General features: G+C 47.9%; 1 protein-coding gene across 2 annotated transcripts in view; it reads right to left on the reverse strand.

Moving 5' to 3' along the window:
* The window catches only part of CREB3L2 (cAMP responsive element binding protein 3 like 2), a 147,053-nt gene that overhangs the window by 42,275 nt on the left and 89,038 nt on the right, over positions 1-15,740 (reverse strand). For both annotated transcript variants that reach the window (XM_069227968.1, XM_069227969.1), the window contains exon 2: positions 12,918-13,131. In XM_069227968.1, the coding sequence (XP_069084069.1) occupies positions 12,918-13,131 (214 nt within the window). The remainder of the gene's footprint in view (positions 1-12,917; positions 13,132-15,740) is intronic.

Consider the following 15,740-nt stretch of genomic DNA (forward strand, 5'->3'; position numbering starts at 1 on the left):
AATTCTCTGAAGGGTGCTTGCCTCTCTCTCGGGGTCTTGTTAACAATGACACACAGACTGGCCCACTTTCCCCATTACCTGAAGTGGCTGCACAGCTAAAATCTCATGACTCACAACATAGCCACACAAAGTGTTGGGAAGAGGACAAGGTCCAACTACTTCTGCTGGGAAAATCCATATAGCTGCGGACAACAGGCCCTGGGAGGTGAATCACAGGGAAAGACTTTCAACCCGAGAGACACGAAGGAACATATTGGGTAACGAACAGACAAAACCGTGAAACGTTTCCAAGCACGGAGGGCAAGGTGCACGCAGTGACTTTGGTAGAAAGTGGTCATGACCTGACCGCCCCACATGGCCACACAATCGTGACTGAAAGGTGCCAAGACCCTGTCCAAATGACAAATACTGCGCCTCACTGAAAGCCTTGTAACAGAACATGAAGTGGGGTACCCTGGGCGGTTCTCCATGGGTCTGCTGCAGGGCAAACCAGTGAGCTCCACATGACTGATATTTACATACAGTGAGAGGCCTCTCCAGTGTGCATATCATCACTTGGTGCAACCCCTGAACCTCTTCTCTTGGTCTCCAGTTTTACCAGGATTACTGCTGAGCTTCTAACCACTGTGTGTAGAGATTTTTTTTTATTTCTGTTTATTTGCTGCCAAGAATGATTCTATGGGCCAGATGTAGCAAGCTGTTTGCATGACGCAAACTGCGAAAATCGCAGTTTGCGCCATGCAAACGGCGACTCCCATCGCAATTCAGACTTGCTTTGTGACCGCGAATGCGGTCGCAAAGCAACTCGCAGTTACCACCAGTGTCACACTGGTGGTAACTCATTCGCAAAAGGGAAGGGGTCCCCACGGGACCCCTTCCCCTTTGTGAATGTCGACAAAAATAGTTTTTCAGAGCAGGCAGTGGTCCTATGCACCACTGCCTACTCTGAAAAAAACGAAACCAAATGGTTTCGGTATTTTTTTCATTTTGCAACTCGTTTTCCTTTAAGAAAAACGGGCTGCAAAATGAAAAAAAAAAAAACTGCTTTATTTAAAAAGCAGTCACAGACATGGAGGTCTGCTGACTTCAGCAGGCCACCATATCCCTGTGAGTGCAGGGACTCACTATGGGGTCGCAAAAAGCGACCCACCTCATGAATATTGATGAAGTGGGTCTTTGCGACCCCATAGCAAGTCGCAGACGGTGTCTGAGACACCGCTCTGCATCCTGAATTGCGAGTCTCACTGACTCGCAATTTGCGAGTCGCAATTCAGGGATTTCCTACATCTGGCCCTATGTTCTGAATTTTCACTTTTAATATATGGATTACACCTCCTTCCTGGATCAGGGGACCAATTGCAGCCAGCGTTTCCCACCCTGTGCCCACCAAAGCTCCTCAAATATGGCTGTTACGTGAACCGTGCAGAGAGGCTGATCAGGGCTTTCCATCGCAAAAACCATCAGGTTGATTTGTCCTTTCCAAGTTCCCAAGAAATGCCTTGGTTTCTAGCACTGTGTGTAGGAGGCTGGCCCGGTTTGTAGTGGGTACCAAAGGTACTTACACCTTATAAAGGCTAACTGGACCTGGTATTAGTGAAAGGTAGTCAGTGTCTAGAAGCTAGGCTGTCTAGAGGTAGCTGTAGGTTGAGCAGCCAAGGCTGAACTAGGAGACATGCAAAGCTCTTGCAATACCACTGTAGTCACACAGTACTCACACACATGAAAGATAATACTCAGTGTTACAAAAATAAAGGTACTTTATTTTAGTCACACAATGCCAAAAATACTTTGTAGGCTATACTCCCATAGCAGGTAAGTAAAACACACAATATATACACTAGTAACCAGAAACAGGTAAGTACACAGTAGGAAAACAGTGCAAATAGTGAGAAACACCATAGGTTGCAATGGGTCTCGGGGGAACACAAACCACATACTAAAATAGTGGAACGCGAAAGTCGGTTTCCCACCTAGGCACGTGTAGTGTGTAGAGGGGCGCTGGGAGTGTAAGACAACATCAAAGGTAAGTAATGTACCCCCACCCCAGAGCCCAGGGAAGCGGGAGTAAAACACAGCAAGTTTCCTAAAACACACTAGAAGTCATGACAGAAGATAATGAAAGAACCAGAAGAGACTGCAATACACCAACAATGGATTCCTGGACCTGAAGACCTGTGGAAGAAGGGGACCAAGTCCAAGAAGCAGTGAAGAGTCCAGGGAGAACAGGAGCCCCTGATAACCCGGACGAAGGTGCAGAAGAAAAAACACCTGAGAGAAGACAAAGTCAGTATTGCACCAAAGAAGACAGATGCAGGTTCCTGGTTGGTGCAGAAGATGTTCCACACTGGTTGGATGAATGCAGTCTGGTTTGCGTCGCTGGATTCTGCCAACAAGACTTGGCACACGCAAAACTTGTGGTTAGCAGAAAATGGCGCTGCCCCAGACCAGGAGAGACCTGGTGGCCTCTACCCAGGAAGGGGAGGCAGAGGGGGCTCTCCGCAACTCAGAGAGCCCTCAGAAGGCCAGGCAGCACGCACAGGAATGCCACAGCATGGGGACAAAGGAGGTGCAAATGGAGGTCCACGCAGCACAACACAAAGGATTCCCACGCCGCCGGTGAACCAGTTAGGAAGCTGTGTGTTGCAGGATGGAGTGCTGGGGTGCTAAGCTGTGCTGTGCACAAAGGACTTCTTGGAAGGTCGCACACAAGCCATGGCAACTGCAAGTCACTCGGTGCACGGGGGTACTGTCTTGCCGGAGTCACTTTAGTCCACCACCTGTGTTGCTGGATCCACACCTGATGTCTGGCGAGGGGGTCCAAGCCACCGGTCGTCGCTGCAGAGAAGTGCCTGCTGAAGCAGGGAAGTGACTCTGTCACTCCACTGGTGATTCCTTCTGTTCTTCTGGTGCATGCTGAAGACAGGCAGCCCTCGGAGGATGCACGACCTGGAAACTGTTGCAGTTGCTGGCAGGAGCTGAGGATACAATGTTGCAGAAGTCGTCTTAGCTTCTTTGTTGCAGTTTTGCAGAGTTCCCGGAGCAGCCAGAGGTTGGTCCGTTGGTAGCAGATGAAGTAAAAGATGCAGAGTATTCCTACCAGGGTCTGTCAATCCGAATCTGAAAAAACACCCAGAGGAGAGACCCTAAATAGCCCAGAGAGGGGGGATTGGTCACCTAACTAGTTAAGCACCTATCAGGATGGGTCACTGACGTCACCTGCTGGCACTGGCCAATGAGATGCTCCCAGAGTCCCCTGACCATCCTGAAAACAAGATGGCAGAACACAGGGACACTCTGGAAGAGCTCTGGGCACCACCCCTGAGGTGGTGATGGACAGGGGAGTGATCACTCCCATTTCCTTCGTTAAGTTTCGTGCCAGAACAGGGACTGCGGGTCCCTGAACCGGTGTAGACTGGATTATGCATGGAGAGCACCATCTGTGCCTTTCAAAGCATTTCCAGAGGCTCTGGGAGGATACCCCTCCCATGCCTGTAACACCCATTTCCAAAGGAAGAGGGTGTAACACCCCTCTCCTAAAGGAAATACTTTGTTCTGCCTTCCTGGGATTGAGCTTCTCAAGCCCTAGGAGGGCAGAAGCCTGTCCGTGAGGTGGCAGCAGCAGGGGCATCATTGAAAACCTCAGAAGAGTGGTATGGCAGTACTGGGGGTCCATGATGGAGCCCCCAGGGTGCATGGAATTGTGCAACCAATACTGGAATATGTATTGGGGTACAATTCCCAGTTATAAGACACCTTACATGGCCATATTCGGAGTTACCATTGTAAAGCTACATATATGTATTGACCTATATGTAGTACACACTTATGGCGTCTCCGCACTCACGCCGCACTCACGAAGTCCAGGAAAATGGGCCCTCACACACAGGTACTATGCACCTAGCCTTTAGGGTATGAAGGTTAGACATACTGTGACTTAGAAGTGACCTGGTGCAGTGAAAATGGCTGTGAACTAGTGCTTATACTATTTCACTCAGGCTTCAATGGCAATCCTAAAGAAGTGTTTGTATGAGCTCCTCGTGAGTGGCAAAATAAATTCTGCAGCCCATAAGTATCTCCCAGAACCCCAATGCCCTGGGTACCTAGGTACCATATACTAGGGACTTATAAGAGGGGTCCAGTATTCCAATTTGGAGCGGAATACTGGGTTACCAGTATATAAGTACAAATTTGGAATCAGAGAGAGCATGAACACTGGAGTTCTGGTTAGCAGGACTCCAGTGACAAAGTTGAGCATACTGACAAAAACAGTGAAACAGACTGACAAGTAGGCCACAACCTATGAGCACTGGGGTCCTGACTAGCAGGATCCCAGTGACACAGTAAAAACACACTGACAAACAGGCCAAAATGGGGGTAACCATGCTAGAAAGAGGCTACTTGATAGTGGGTAAAATCAGTTGATTTATAGGAGATTTGTTACTTTTGTTTGGGGGTTTAGAATCTTGTAATGTGTCTTGTTTTTTAAACACTTTGTGTTAAATCTATTCCTACGCATTTACAATGCTTGAGGCGAGGGAATTGACACAGAGGTAAAGGATTAAACGATCTGCCCATAACATCTGTTACCTAGGGGTGGTCGATATGCTGAAAGCTTGGACCAGGCTTTGGCTCAGCGTGAGGTCCTCTTGGACCATCAATCCAAAATCAAGCCGAGCTTCAATGTGGCTTTTGCCTGCCACCACGCTCTAGCCTAATGCAGCAATAATTAAATAAAAAAACATTAACCTTTGATGTGAAACAGGAGAGGGAAATAGACACCCATCTACTGGCTGAATGACACAATTTGTAAAAAAATTAAGAATGTTCCTGGCTTCCCTTTTTCACCAAACTGTGTAATCCAGAGCAAATATCGAATTTCACCGTGCTTCCTTTCTCTTTATTGCATTTGAGAGCAATACTTGATTTCAGTGTCATGAGTATTTTTAAGTTCAAGTTTAAAAAGTGACACTTTTAATAAATGCCTCTTATTGCAGTGATGTAATGCGATGTACTAAGTTGACACACATCTGCTTGTTAAAGTAATCCATTTATGGGATTTTAAAGAGTCTTTATTATATTTCTATATGGTGTTTGTTGCAGATGACTTGACAAACATTTTCAGAGCTCGGCTTGTGCACAAGGGCTGGACCCTCAGCTCCGGCTCGGGTCTCCTTGTTAGTTTGTTCGCTCACACACCTCCAATGTTAAATTTGCTCTTAAAAAAAGCATTAATCCGGTGTGGAATGCTAAATAAAACAATAATAATAATATCATCATCATCTGCTACGGCCCAGAAGGTAAAAAGATATTTCCCGGATTTTCAGTAATATCTGGCAAAGCGCCAGCGCCTTGGTGCAAGTAGTGTCAGTTGGATGCCTCAGTGAGAAACATTTGCCACTGACATCCGTGATGACCTACAGCTCATGAATTCCAATCAAGGCAAGGCTAGTTGAGCCTTTCATTCTTCTCATGTCGGTAAATCGAGTATCATTACCTTGGGCAATAGTAATAGGTGTTATTTGTTAGCTGGGTTGTGTTTTCTTCTTTGTTAATGTGCTCAGGCAATTAGAGGTTTTCTTCATTGCACTAGTCTGACGATTCTTTTGGAAAATCCAAGACACTAGTAGTTGAGGAGATCACCCGTGACCCCATCTTTCTTCGGAGAGGAGCGGACACCACGTGGCTCTCCCGCCCATCAGCGGCTCAGGCGCCCCTCAAGGCCTTGAAACGAGAGCCTTGCCGCGTGACGTGCCTCGACGGCGGCTTCGGTGCGCACGGTTATCTCTCTGCATTTCACGGCAGTTGGCCAGATATAGCGCACGGAAGTTTGCAGCCGTGTGCGCAAGAGCGCGGCCTCACTGTACCTCAGCTCTGGGCGCCCCCCGCCGATTACCATCAGCTGCGCTGCCTCAGGCGATAGCGCCCTTCAGGAAGCGCCCAACTGCACGTTTACCGCCGTTTCCTCAAAAGTCAAAACCAACGCCGGATAATAAGGGGTCACCACATAACTGCCGCGGCAACCTAGGGGTACTGTAAACGTGGTTATTACACAGCTCCGCGGCACTTGTTTTACCGAGCCTGGAAGGATGAGAGTCCGAATTGGTATCTGCAGTTTCTGCAACTGTGACCTTCAGCTAACAGACGGGGTCCCCGAGCGTCTCCCTTGCTCCGCTCGGGGCTGCAGGTGCAGTCGCTGCTTCTCACTTTGTCTCACTCCTAGCAGTCCGGTGTTTACACTGCCTCTCCCTGCCCACGTCCCACCCTTTCCGTGGGGGTTCCCCTCACCCCCCTTGCTTCCCTGCTCATGAACTCCCCCAAGAAGTACATCGACGCCTGCGCTTCGTTTACCTCCGGTGGTTTTTCATGGCTACTCCATCTCCCAAGGGGCCGCACTCCCCCGTGGGTATTCGCCGCTTCTCCATCCTGGGGGGCTATACTACGGTGACCAGACGTCCCGGATTTCAGCCCCCGTGTCCTGACGCTTTTGCTCATTTTACATAAATGTCCCGGTTTGTGGGGCAAGGGTCAGGTCAATCAGAAGTGAAAGGTGTGCTCTCCTTCCACATGCACCTCTAGAGTCTTAAATACTCAGGCTGCGCGCGCGTGTGGACACACACACACACACACACACACACACACGCGCATTACAGGACAGGTCAGATATGACAGTGAGACTAAAGGCTTTAGTCCTACTTTTATGTCTAACCTGTAACTTTATTTCATTTTCAAACTCTGGTCACCCTAGCCGATACTCAAGTGGTTATCCCGCTTTATTCTACCCCGGGGGCCGTACACTCCCGGAGGGGGCGAAGCCTCTTATGGTTATTCCCCTTATTCCACCCCGTAGTGAACAAGTATATGTCCGTGGTTATCCACCTCGTAGTGCACAAGTACGCTCCGTGCTCACCTCCTCCCACTGGGACCCGTGGTTGTGCACCTCCAGTCCCTCCCAGGGGAGGCACATCCGCTGGGGGAAGCTCGCGAGGAGTTTACGGCCTTCTTCCAGGCGGTAATATACAGAGGCCTTCCCTCTGGGGACCCAACAAGTCGGCGCAGGCAGGAGCCAAAGCGCGGAATTCCTGGCCCGGCCCCGGCCTACAATCCGTAGCTAGCCCGAGGGAGTCCCCGCACAGGTCAGCGCATTCCTGGGATACGGAATGGAGTCGGCAGGCAGGCGCTGCCTGGAACCAGAGGCCCGCCCTCGTGCAAAAGAAAAAAACACTCCCGACACTGCCCTGGCTAATTACTGCCTCCGGGGGCAACACACTGGCGAGCTGAGCTATCAGATTAGCCCTTCCCCCGGTCCGCGCATGAGCAACGGCCTCGGAACCCCAGAAATCCCGGCTCCAGTTTACACCACAGACACCCCCGTGCTCCAAGAGCAACACAACAGATAGATGTGCGCGCACTCCCAACTAGAGGTGGGCGAGCAACTGAGACAGAGCAGAGTCAAGGCTCTGGCTGTGCTTTAAGAGCCACAACACAAGCTAAACATCAACATATTTGACATGTAAATATTGCAACAAAGGCCATGTAAAAATATAATGAAGACTTAAAAATGGCATTGAAAAAGCCCGTAGGTCTTGCCTTTTGGACCCACTGGCTCTGCCAATGCTGTTTGCAGATGCTTTACCCCACCGACCAAAAGGAAAAACCGCGATGGCCCGGCAGCAGCATAGACAACATATAGTGGTTCTTTAGGAATTTAATAAGCTCGAGAGGTAAGCAGTAAGCTTATCGTCCCCCAAGGATATCCATCAAAATAAGAATGATTCAGACAGACGCGAAAAGCACAAAATATGCATACATTGGTAAAAAGATATCTTCTCTTATGTAGTTAATTTCAGTATAAAAGCAATAGAACATCCACTTAGTGTTTCCTCCTTCGTGGTGCGCATCTGCTGCAGAGAATGTCGAAAATGGTCTTCTGGAAAAAGATTTCTCTCTTCAGACAACTGGCCCTTGGCTGATAGTCTCATGAAGCCGCCACACTATTGCCAATAGTGCTGCTACGCCCCGCCACGTGCAGTGGACGCTGCAGCTGCTCACAAGGCCCACAGATGCTCTCCATTCGCAGCATTCCCTGTAAAGCCTTGTGCAACTTGAATCTCCAAAAGTGTAGTGCATCAAAAAGAGTTAAAAATCCCAAACACCCATTAATCCACAATTCTCAAAGCAGCATTAGGATTTGCTGGGAGCGCCCAGCCAGGGTGCTTCCAGGCATACTGGGAGCCTGTGCAGGCTCTCTCCAGCCCGGCAACTGTGTTGCTAGACTGGACAGAGCCTACAGCACATGTACGATTTGCCAGCCTGAGACGGCCAGCCAAACATACATGCACAGTGAGGGGGAGTGCTGTGCACTCCCCCTCAGTGCTCGTAACAGCCTATGGCCCCGCCCCTTTTACTAAAAACGAGAATAAACAGCTTATTATCGTTTTTAGTAAAAGGTTTTGCAGCCGCGCCTGCTGGCGGGTGGGGGTGGGGGGGTGTGGATGGGGGTGACGCACCTCCGCCCTAGTGGAAGAGCCACGCCTGCACTGCAGGACATCCTACCTGGGTAGACATAAAAAAAAAAAAAAAATCTACAAACTGCAAAGGGTAAACTCAGAGCGGTGTGTATCGGCCTAAATAAAAATGACTAGGGAACATGTATGGCTAACAGCTGGACAACAGATTCAATAAGGTGCATTTTTTGCTCAAGCGACTGATCAGCGCACTGCATTTGAGTTTTCTCCTTTATCACCAGAATTCACGGTCACAACGTTGCATAAAAGGGGCAAAATGTAGGCCAGATCAAAGCACTGAAGCGTATACTGTATCACTTATGTTCATATTTCAATTAGTCTGGAAAGCAGTAAATCATGGAAATAAATATATTTCGCTCATCTTTTTCATACCACCAGCCGATCAGCTTCAGCGCTCCAACTAAAAGAAAAAAATATCAGTGCCAAGATGGCACTTAAACAGATTCAGCAGGAAAATGTTGAAAGTGGGTGCAACTAAAGAGCGGGCCACACTGCTAACAGGACTGAGAATGGGCAGTACAGGGGTAAATACAAAAAAAGAAAATATCAAAGCAACATCTAGTGTATTCGGCCTTGAGGTTTAGAGTCCAGCTCTCTCGACTACATGGGTCCTGCTGTAACCTGTCAGTAGAGACCATTACGTACTTTACTTGTCTGTTGACCATGTGCGAGGATATTTAGCAGACTTAGTAAAATAATAATCTAATGTGATTTTCGTTATGTTTATGATATTCTGCTTTGCTCTGTTCATATTGTATTTTGCCTTGTTTTGTTCTGTTCCTAGAAGTTGGTTTTTCTGGCATCGCTGCATTTTATAATTAAACTAAAATGAAATACACTCAAGGGAGTGCAAGAAAACTCCCCATATTAAGTGAGACCTCGACCACACAATACACCCGGTGAGTCCCAGACCCACCACATCTTCACTAAGTGCTACGATGCACCATCCGTGTGTGTATACGCGAGTGAGCCCCAGATCACTCATTAAAACCACCAGCAGAGCATCGAAACTGCCCTCAGCAGCCGAGCCCCAGGTGACCTGCTGAAAGAAGAGGCCAGTCTGAATTGACTGCAAACGTATAGACGCTTGGTACGGCTTTCTCTCTCAAACAGGCAACTAACAGATTGCCCAGAGTCATCCCACTGCTGAGGGAAGAGGAGCAGACTGGCCAAGTTAGAAGTGACACCGAGTTCCCTCAGCAGCAAGGATATTACCACCAAGCCCCTAAGAGCGGCGCAGCAACAAGGATATTACCTCCAAGCCCCTAAGAGCGGCGCAGCAGCAAGGATATTACCACCAAGCCCCTAAGAGCGGCGCAGCAGCAAGGATATTACCACCAAGCCCCTAAGAGCGGCGAGTGATCTGAAATGCCTGCTTTCTCCAGCGGGAGCTGGTAAACAGACTGGCCTCACTAGCCCACGAGGGCTGGTTTAATGATAAAGGAAGTGACACTGCTCACTGTGCACAGAGGCTATTCATATTACAGAGAATGGGGTCATCTGGGTCAGAAGGCACACGGTACTTTGCTCTAATCTAGAGTCCACAGCATGTCACCACGTGACGCCATCACGGAGCCAAAAGGTCGTTCCGGTGGTCATCATTATGCTAGTGGTTTTAAAACTTAAAAAAAGCCCCGTACCGTTTCATCACAGAATGTCGGCAGTTATGGACATACAGACTGAGATAGAGACGGCCCTTTTCCAGGACTATCTTTCAGAGTCCGGAAAGGGTGATATTGGGGAGCTTCCAGGGATGCTTTAGTAACACTAGTAACAGGTAGACTTTCCCGCCCTCACTTCATCTGATAAAACCATGACCCTCGCCCCCTCCCCCCCCAAAGAACTGTTCTGCAGTTCATGACCCGGCCTGACACAGAGATGACCTCTGACCCGTGGGGTTATCAGGGCCTGTGCACTTTCTGAGCCAGTCCCGGCATGCAAAGCTTCAAAGTTAGGAATTCCACGATAGAAAGTGCTTGGAGGTAGATGGCATTCCAGAGACAGGGAGAGCCCAGAGCAGCTGGCAGTGCCCCCACTGCACTCAGTCCCGAATGCCCCACAGCAGGTGGCACCAGCTTTAACTCCCACCACAGCCACACTCTGTCTTTCCTCCCCAATGATAGGTGGCACTGTCCACACTCCTCCGTGTCCTGAATCTCCCCTGAAAGCTGGCAGTGCCCACAATCCTCTGCGTCCCAACAAATAATTCCAACCCATAAACCAGCAATACCCACAATTAATGTCAGACCTCTGCCCCCGCACACGACTGGCAACGGGAACGCTCACCCAAGGCCCCAAATCCGTGCCTTAAACTGGTAGTGCCCACAATCCCCCACGTAAAGTGGCATGGCCGCCAAACCCACAAACCAGCCAGCAATACTCACTGCTCCTAGTCCTAATATTCACCCACATCATCTTCGAGGCGCTCACTACTAAATCTCACCCTTCAACTGTGAGTAGTGTGTCCCCTGTACAGAGCAGCAGCGCCTGTAATGCTCTCAGATGCTGAACCTCAGTTTGCTCCCCACACTGCCTGGCACTGGCCGCGCTGCGTGCAGCTGTGGGAAACCTTGTTTGCTCCACAGCTGGAAGCACCGGGGCCCTGACTTCTACCTCTAACAGCTATCGAGCGCCCTATCTTCCTATTTCCTTCAAGTGCCCTACCTGCCTGTGTTTTCATCACACTTATCCACTTGCCTGGCAGATCCCCCTCACCTCAGATCATCTCATGTACTCTGTGTTACTGGTTTCCTATGTCCCACGCAGCCTGTGCTCCCCCACTCACCTGTAGCCCTCTCCCACCGCACAGATCTATGTAGCAACCTCTTTTCAAAACACCACCCGACCAGTGCGGTGCCCCATGACCAGGGGGTACAGAGCCCTATGAACCATCATACTGTGCGTAACCTCTGACCTGGGAAGAAGTACAACCATTGCTGGAGAGCAGTACCCTCTAACCCGTGCACAAATACCCTCCAACCCCTGTAATGGTACCTCTTGACCTGTGGAGCTGTGCCTCTCACCAAGGGAGGACTGCCCAGTGCCCTCTGAACTGGGGAGCAGTACCCTCTGCTGGGGAGATCTACAATCTGGGACGCAGGGCGCTCTGATGTGTAGAGATGAACCTTCCGCCTTGAGGCGCAGTGTCTTCATTCATCTAAGCCAGAAGCTCACCGCCAGATGCTATGACCAGGAGGCACTTTCCTTTGCCTCTTGCACTGGCTCCGTTCACTGTTCAAAGGAACCAATACAAGGCACAGGGCCCGCTTGACTAGGAGTGCATGGGAGAGGACTCCTAGAGAACAACTTGGCGAAGTCAATCACTTCAAGGAAACCCAATGACCTGCAGGCAAACTCTCAAAGACACTCAGTCAGATCCCAACTGACAAACCGTATAGATTCGATATCATGAGCTCGTTAAGAGACTCAGATCTTTACCACTGCAGCAGGTCTGATACAATAGAATGGCCTCAACCAGTACTATTCAACTATTTATCTACAAGTTTTGCAGAGCATCAACATTTCACTTGCAGCCTCTGCAAGAACTGGTGGGGTGAGGGTGGGGTTTTTTGGGAGTAGGTGGGGGGGCATTATGTACATATAAGCAGGTGTTCCTGCAGTCTTAAACATTAATGCTTCCTTGCACATGTGTATCACAAAATGAACTGTAATATTACATAATCGAAATTTGATATTGCTTTTATTTTAACCTAAAGAGTTCATCAGCCTTACCACGCATGGTAAGTTTCATGATTATTGTAGGCCTAGAAGCCATTTTATTTGAGGTAGTACATTTGCACATTTCCTGCATCTTCTAGTAAAATGTAGCCTCACGTTCAATGTTGGCAAACCAAAACTTGATTTGAGGAAAATAATGAAATCAGGAGTATGGTTATGTATATTTAGCTTCAACCTAACGTCTTCTCGCACGTAACACGTCACACGTTTAAGTTCCATAGTTTTGTACTGAGAGAAAAGCGTATAAGAATCCTTCAAATTTGCACGCACTTTAGCATCACATGCTCCAGCTGGCTTTTCAATTGAGAGCTCTGGTTGGGTGAAATGACAATCGTCGCCCTATTTGTGACACGCCTTTCGCTATTTTTGCGTTACATGCCTGTTAAACTTTTAAGTCTCTCAATGTGTTGTGTTTAATATTTAACAATACAGACAATTGAAAATTTCAAACACAACTCAAAAAGCACTTTTCATAGCCTTCTACCACAGACTCTTCCCATAGGCATTGTAAAGTTGCATGATCAGCAGCTCTCTATAGACACTGTGCCCTAAGGCCTGCATGATCTGCAACAGCACAGTAAAGGGCACCGACACAACCTGGATAGGATGCTCGTACTATATATAAAGGAGATGAAAACGAGATTAGTAGATTACCGTCACTGAAGTCCTCTGACGCCCCCTGGGTGAGTGGGGACTGAGGACGAGAGTCCCCACAAAGGGAGTAGCTGTGCTCTGCCTGGATGAGAGGGGCGGGAGAGCAGGGGGACAGGTCCACGTCCATCATGTCTCTTCGGTCCGAGAGGAAGGGGTCACTCAGGAGCTGGCCCAGGACATCTTGTGAGAAGTCATCCAGGAACTCATTGAAATGCTGCAAGGAGAGAAGGAAGAGGTCAGCCAACTGTGAGCAACAACCAAAGAACCTCTGCATCTGGACACAACAAATAAAGGAACTTTTACGTTCATTTTAAACAAATTACTCAAGTAGCAGAAAATAATGTCACATTTAAGTAGACAAGCAACGTGGTCCAAAGAGTAATATGCAATCCGAGGCAAGATCAAGAGAGGGAGGTTAGAGCCAGAAAGACGCGGTGGGTGGCACCTCGAAACACAGAATGACCATTGTATGATTTGAGTGCACGCATGTGTCTACCACTCCACAAAAATGTGTTGGGAAGTTCCTCCAATGACTGAACAACATAGTGCAAGCTAAAAATTAGACTGAAACCAATGACACAATTTAATGAGGGTGGCACTTGAAGGACTGCACTGATTGCCATGTCAAGAAAAGAATGAATACCAGGCCCTCATTCTGTTCCATGTCGCCTTGTAGAATCATGTTTCAATCAGAGAGTTCCAATCTCAAGCGACAAACACTCTTTGTGTGGCGTCTTAGAAGTGGTACTTTGGAAGGTATATTTACGCTAAGACAAGTCCCACCTCCAGAGCCTTTAAAAGTTGAAGATGAACAGATATTTCAAAAAGGCCATGAGATCTGCCCAATTTCTGTAGTCAGTGGATTCATCTCTCCTGATGGATTCCTTTGCCTACTCACATCGAACACCTTGGAGCCACCACATATGAACCCATATAAAACCATAACAATGTAGAAAGGTTTGTCCAACTAGACTAGGCAGCAATTTAAGTGGCAAATCAAAGCAGTGATGCCACAGCTCTTTACTATTTTGGGCACAGGAGAAGGAAAATGTTTAAACCCTGCCAAGTAGTGTGACGCGGGATACTGCAGGAAGCTACAACAGCAATAACCTATTTTTATTTAGAGCTAAATGCTGCCATCCTGCAGCGCCTTAGTGCTGTAATTATCAAATGTTACTATAATTCAATTTATGTTACTCAACTTACCCACCTCGAAAGGATGGAAGACTGAGTTTGCCTCACCAGGATTCAAACTCATAATCAGTATGCTAAATGAGTACATGATCTCTAGCACACTGCATTTCCAGGGGTGCACATTCAAGTCACGGAGCCATCCTCCCAGCACACTTTGCCATCTCTGCCAGGGCCGTGCAGCTAAGACAGCGAAATGTCCCCTGAACACTTTAAAAGGCCAGAAGGTTCCAAACCAAGACACAGCCAGCAGAGAGAACCTCTAAGAATGTAAGAGGCCAGGCTCCTGCATGTGATGGCATCTTCCACCACAGCCCAACAAGTAAAACTTCAAAGTATCATGGGGAAATGTCCAGCTACATTACAATGCCAACAAAAACCAGACAAAAATAAGCATGAAAGGACATCCAGAGATCTATCAATGAAAACCAGCACAAGAACTAATCACTGACACATGCACATTCTACCACCCAACTACAGACAACTCTCACCAACCACTAATATGAGCAGCGATCATTTATACCAACAGACAACTTCCACCAACCACTAGCAGCCATCATTTACATCTACAGGCAACTTCCACCAACCTCTAGCATGAGCAGCCATCATTTTCACCTACAGAAAAACTTCCACAAACCACTAGCACAAGCAGCCATCATTTACATTTACAGGCAACCTCCACCAACCACTAGCATGAACAGCCATCATTTACAGCTACAAACTTCCACCAACCACTAGCACGAGCAGCCATCATTTACATCTACAGACAAACTTCCACCAACCACTAGCACGAGCAGCCATCATTTACAGGAAACTTCCACCAACCACTAGCATGAACAGCCATAATTTACACCTACAGACAACTTCTAACAGCTGCTAGTGTGAGCAGCCATCATTTACATCTACAGACAACTTCGACCAACTACAAGAATAAGAACCATCATTTAAATCTACAGACAACTTCCACCAACCACTAGCATGAGCAGCCATCATTTACTCCTACAGGCAACTTCCATCAACCACAAGCATGAGCAGCCATCATTTACACCTACAGACAACTTCCACCAACCACTACCATGAGTAGCCATCATTTACACCTACAGACAACTTCCACCAACCACTAGCATGAGCAGCCATCATTTACACCTACAGACAACTTCCACCAACCACTACCATGAGTAGCCATCATTTACACCTACAGACAACTTCCACCAACCACTACCATGAGTAGCCATCATTTACATCTACAGGCAACTTCGACCAACTACAAGAATAAGAACCATCATTTAAATCTACAGACAACTTCCACCAACCACTAGCATGAGCAGCCATCATTTACACCTACAGACAACTTCCACCAACCACTAGCATGAGCAGCCATCATTTACACCTACAGACAACTTCCACCAACCACTACCATGAGTAGCCATCATTTACAGGGAGTGCAGAATTATTAGGCAAGTTGTATTTTTGAGGATTAATTTTATTATTGAACAACAACCATGTTCTCAATGAACCCAAAAAACTCATTAATATCAAAGCTGAATATTTTTGGAAGTAGTTTTTAGTTTGTTTTTAGTTTTAGCTATGTTAGGGGGATATCTGTGTGTGCAGGTGACTATCACTGTGCAT

The sequence above is a fragment of the Pleurodeles waltl genome, chromosome 4_1 (genome assembly GCF_031143425.1).
Source record: "Pleurodeles waltl isolate 20211129_DDA chromosome 4_1, aPleWal1.hap1.20221129, whole genome shotgun sequence".
Taxonomy (NCBI): Eukaryota; Metazoa; Chordata; class Amphibia; order Caudata; family Salamandridae; genus Pleurodeles; species Pleurodeles waltl.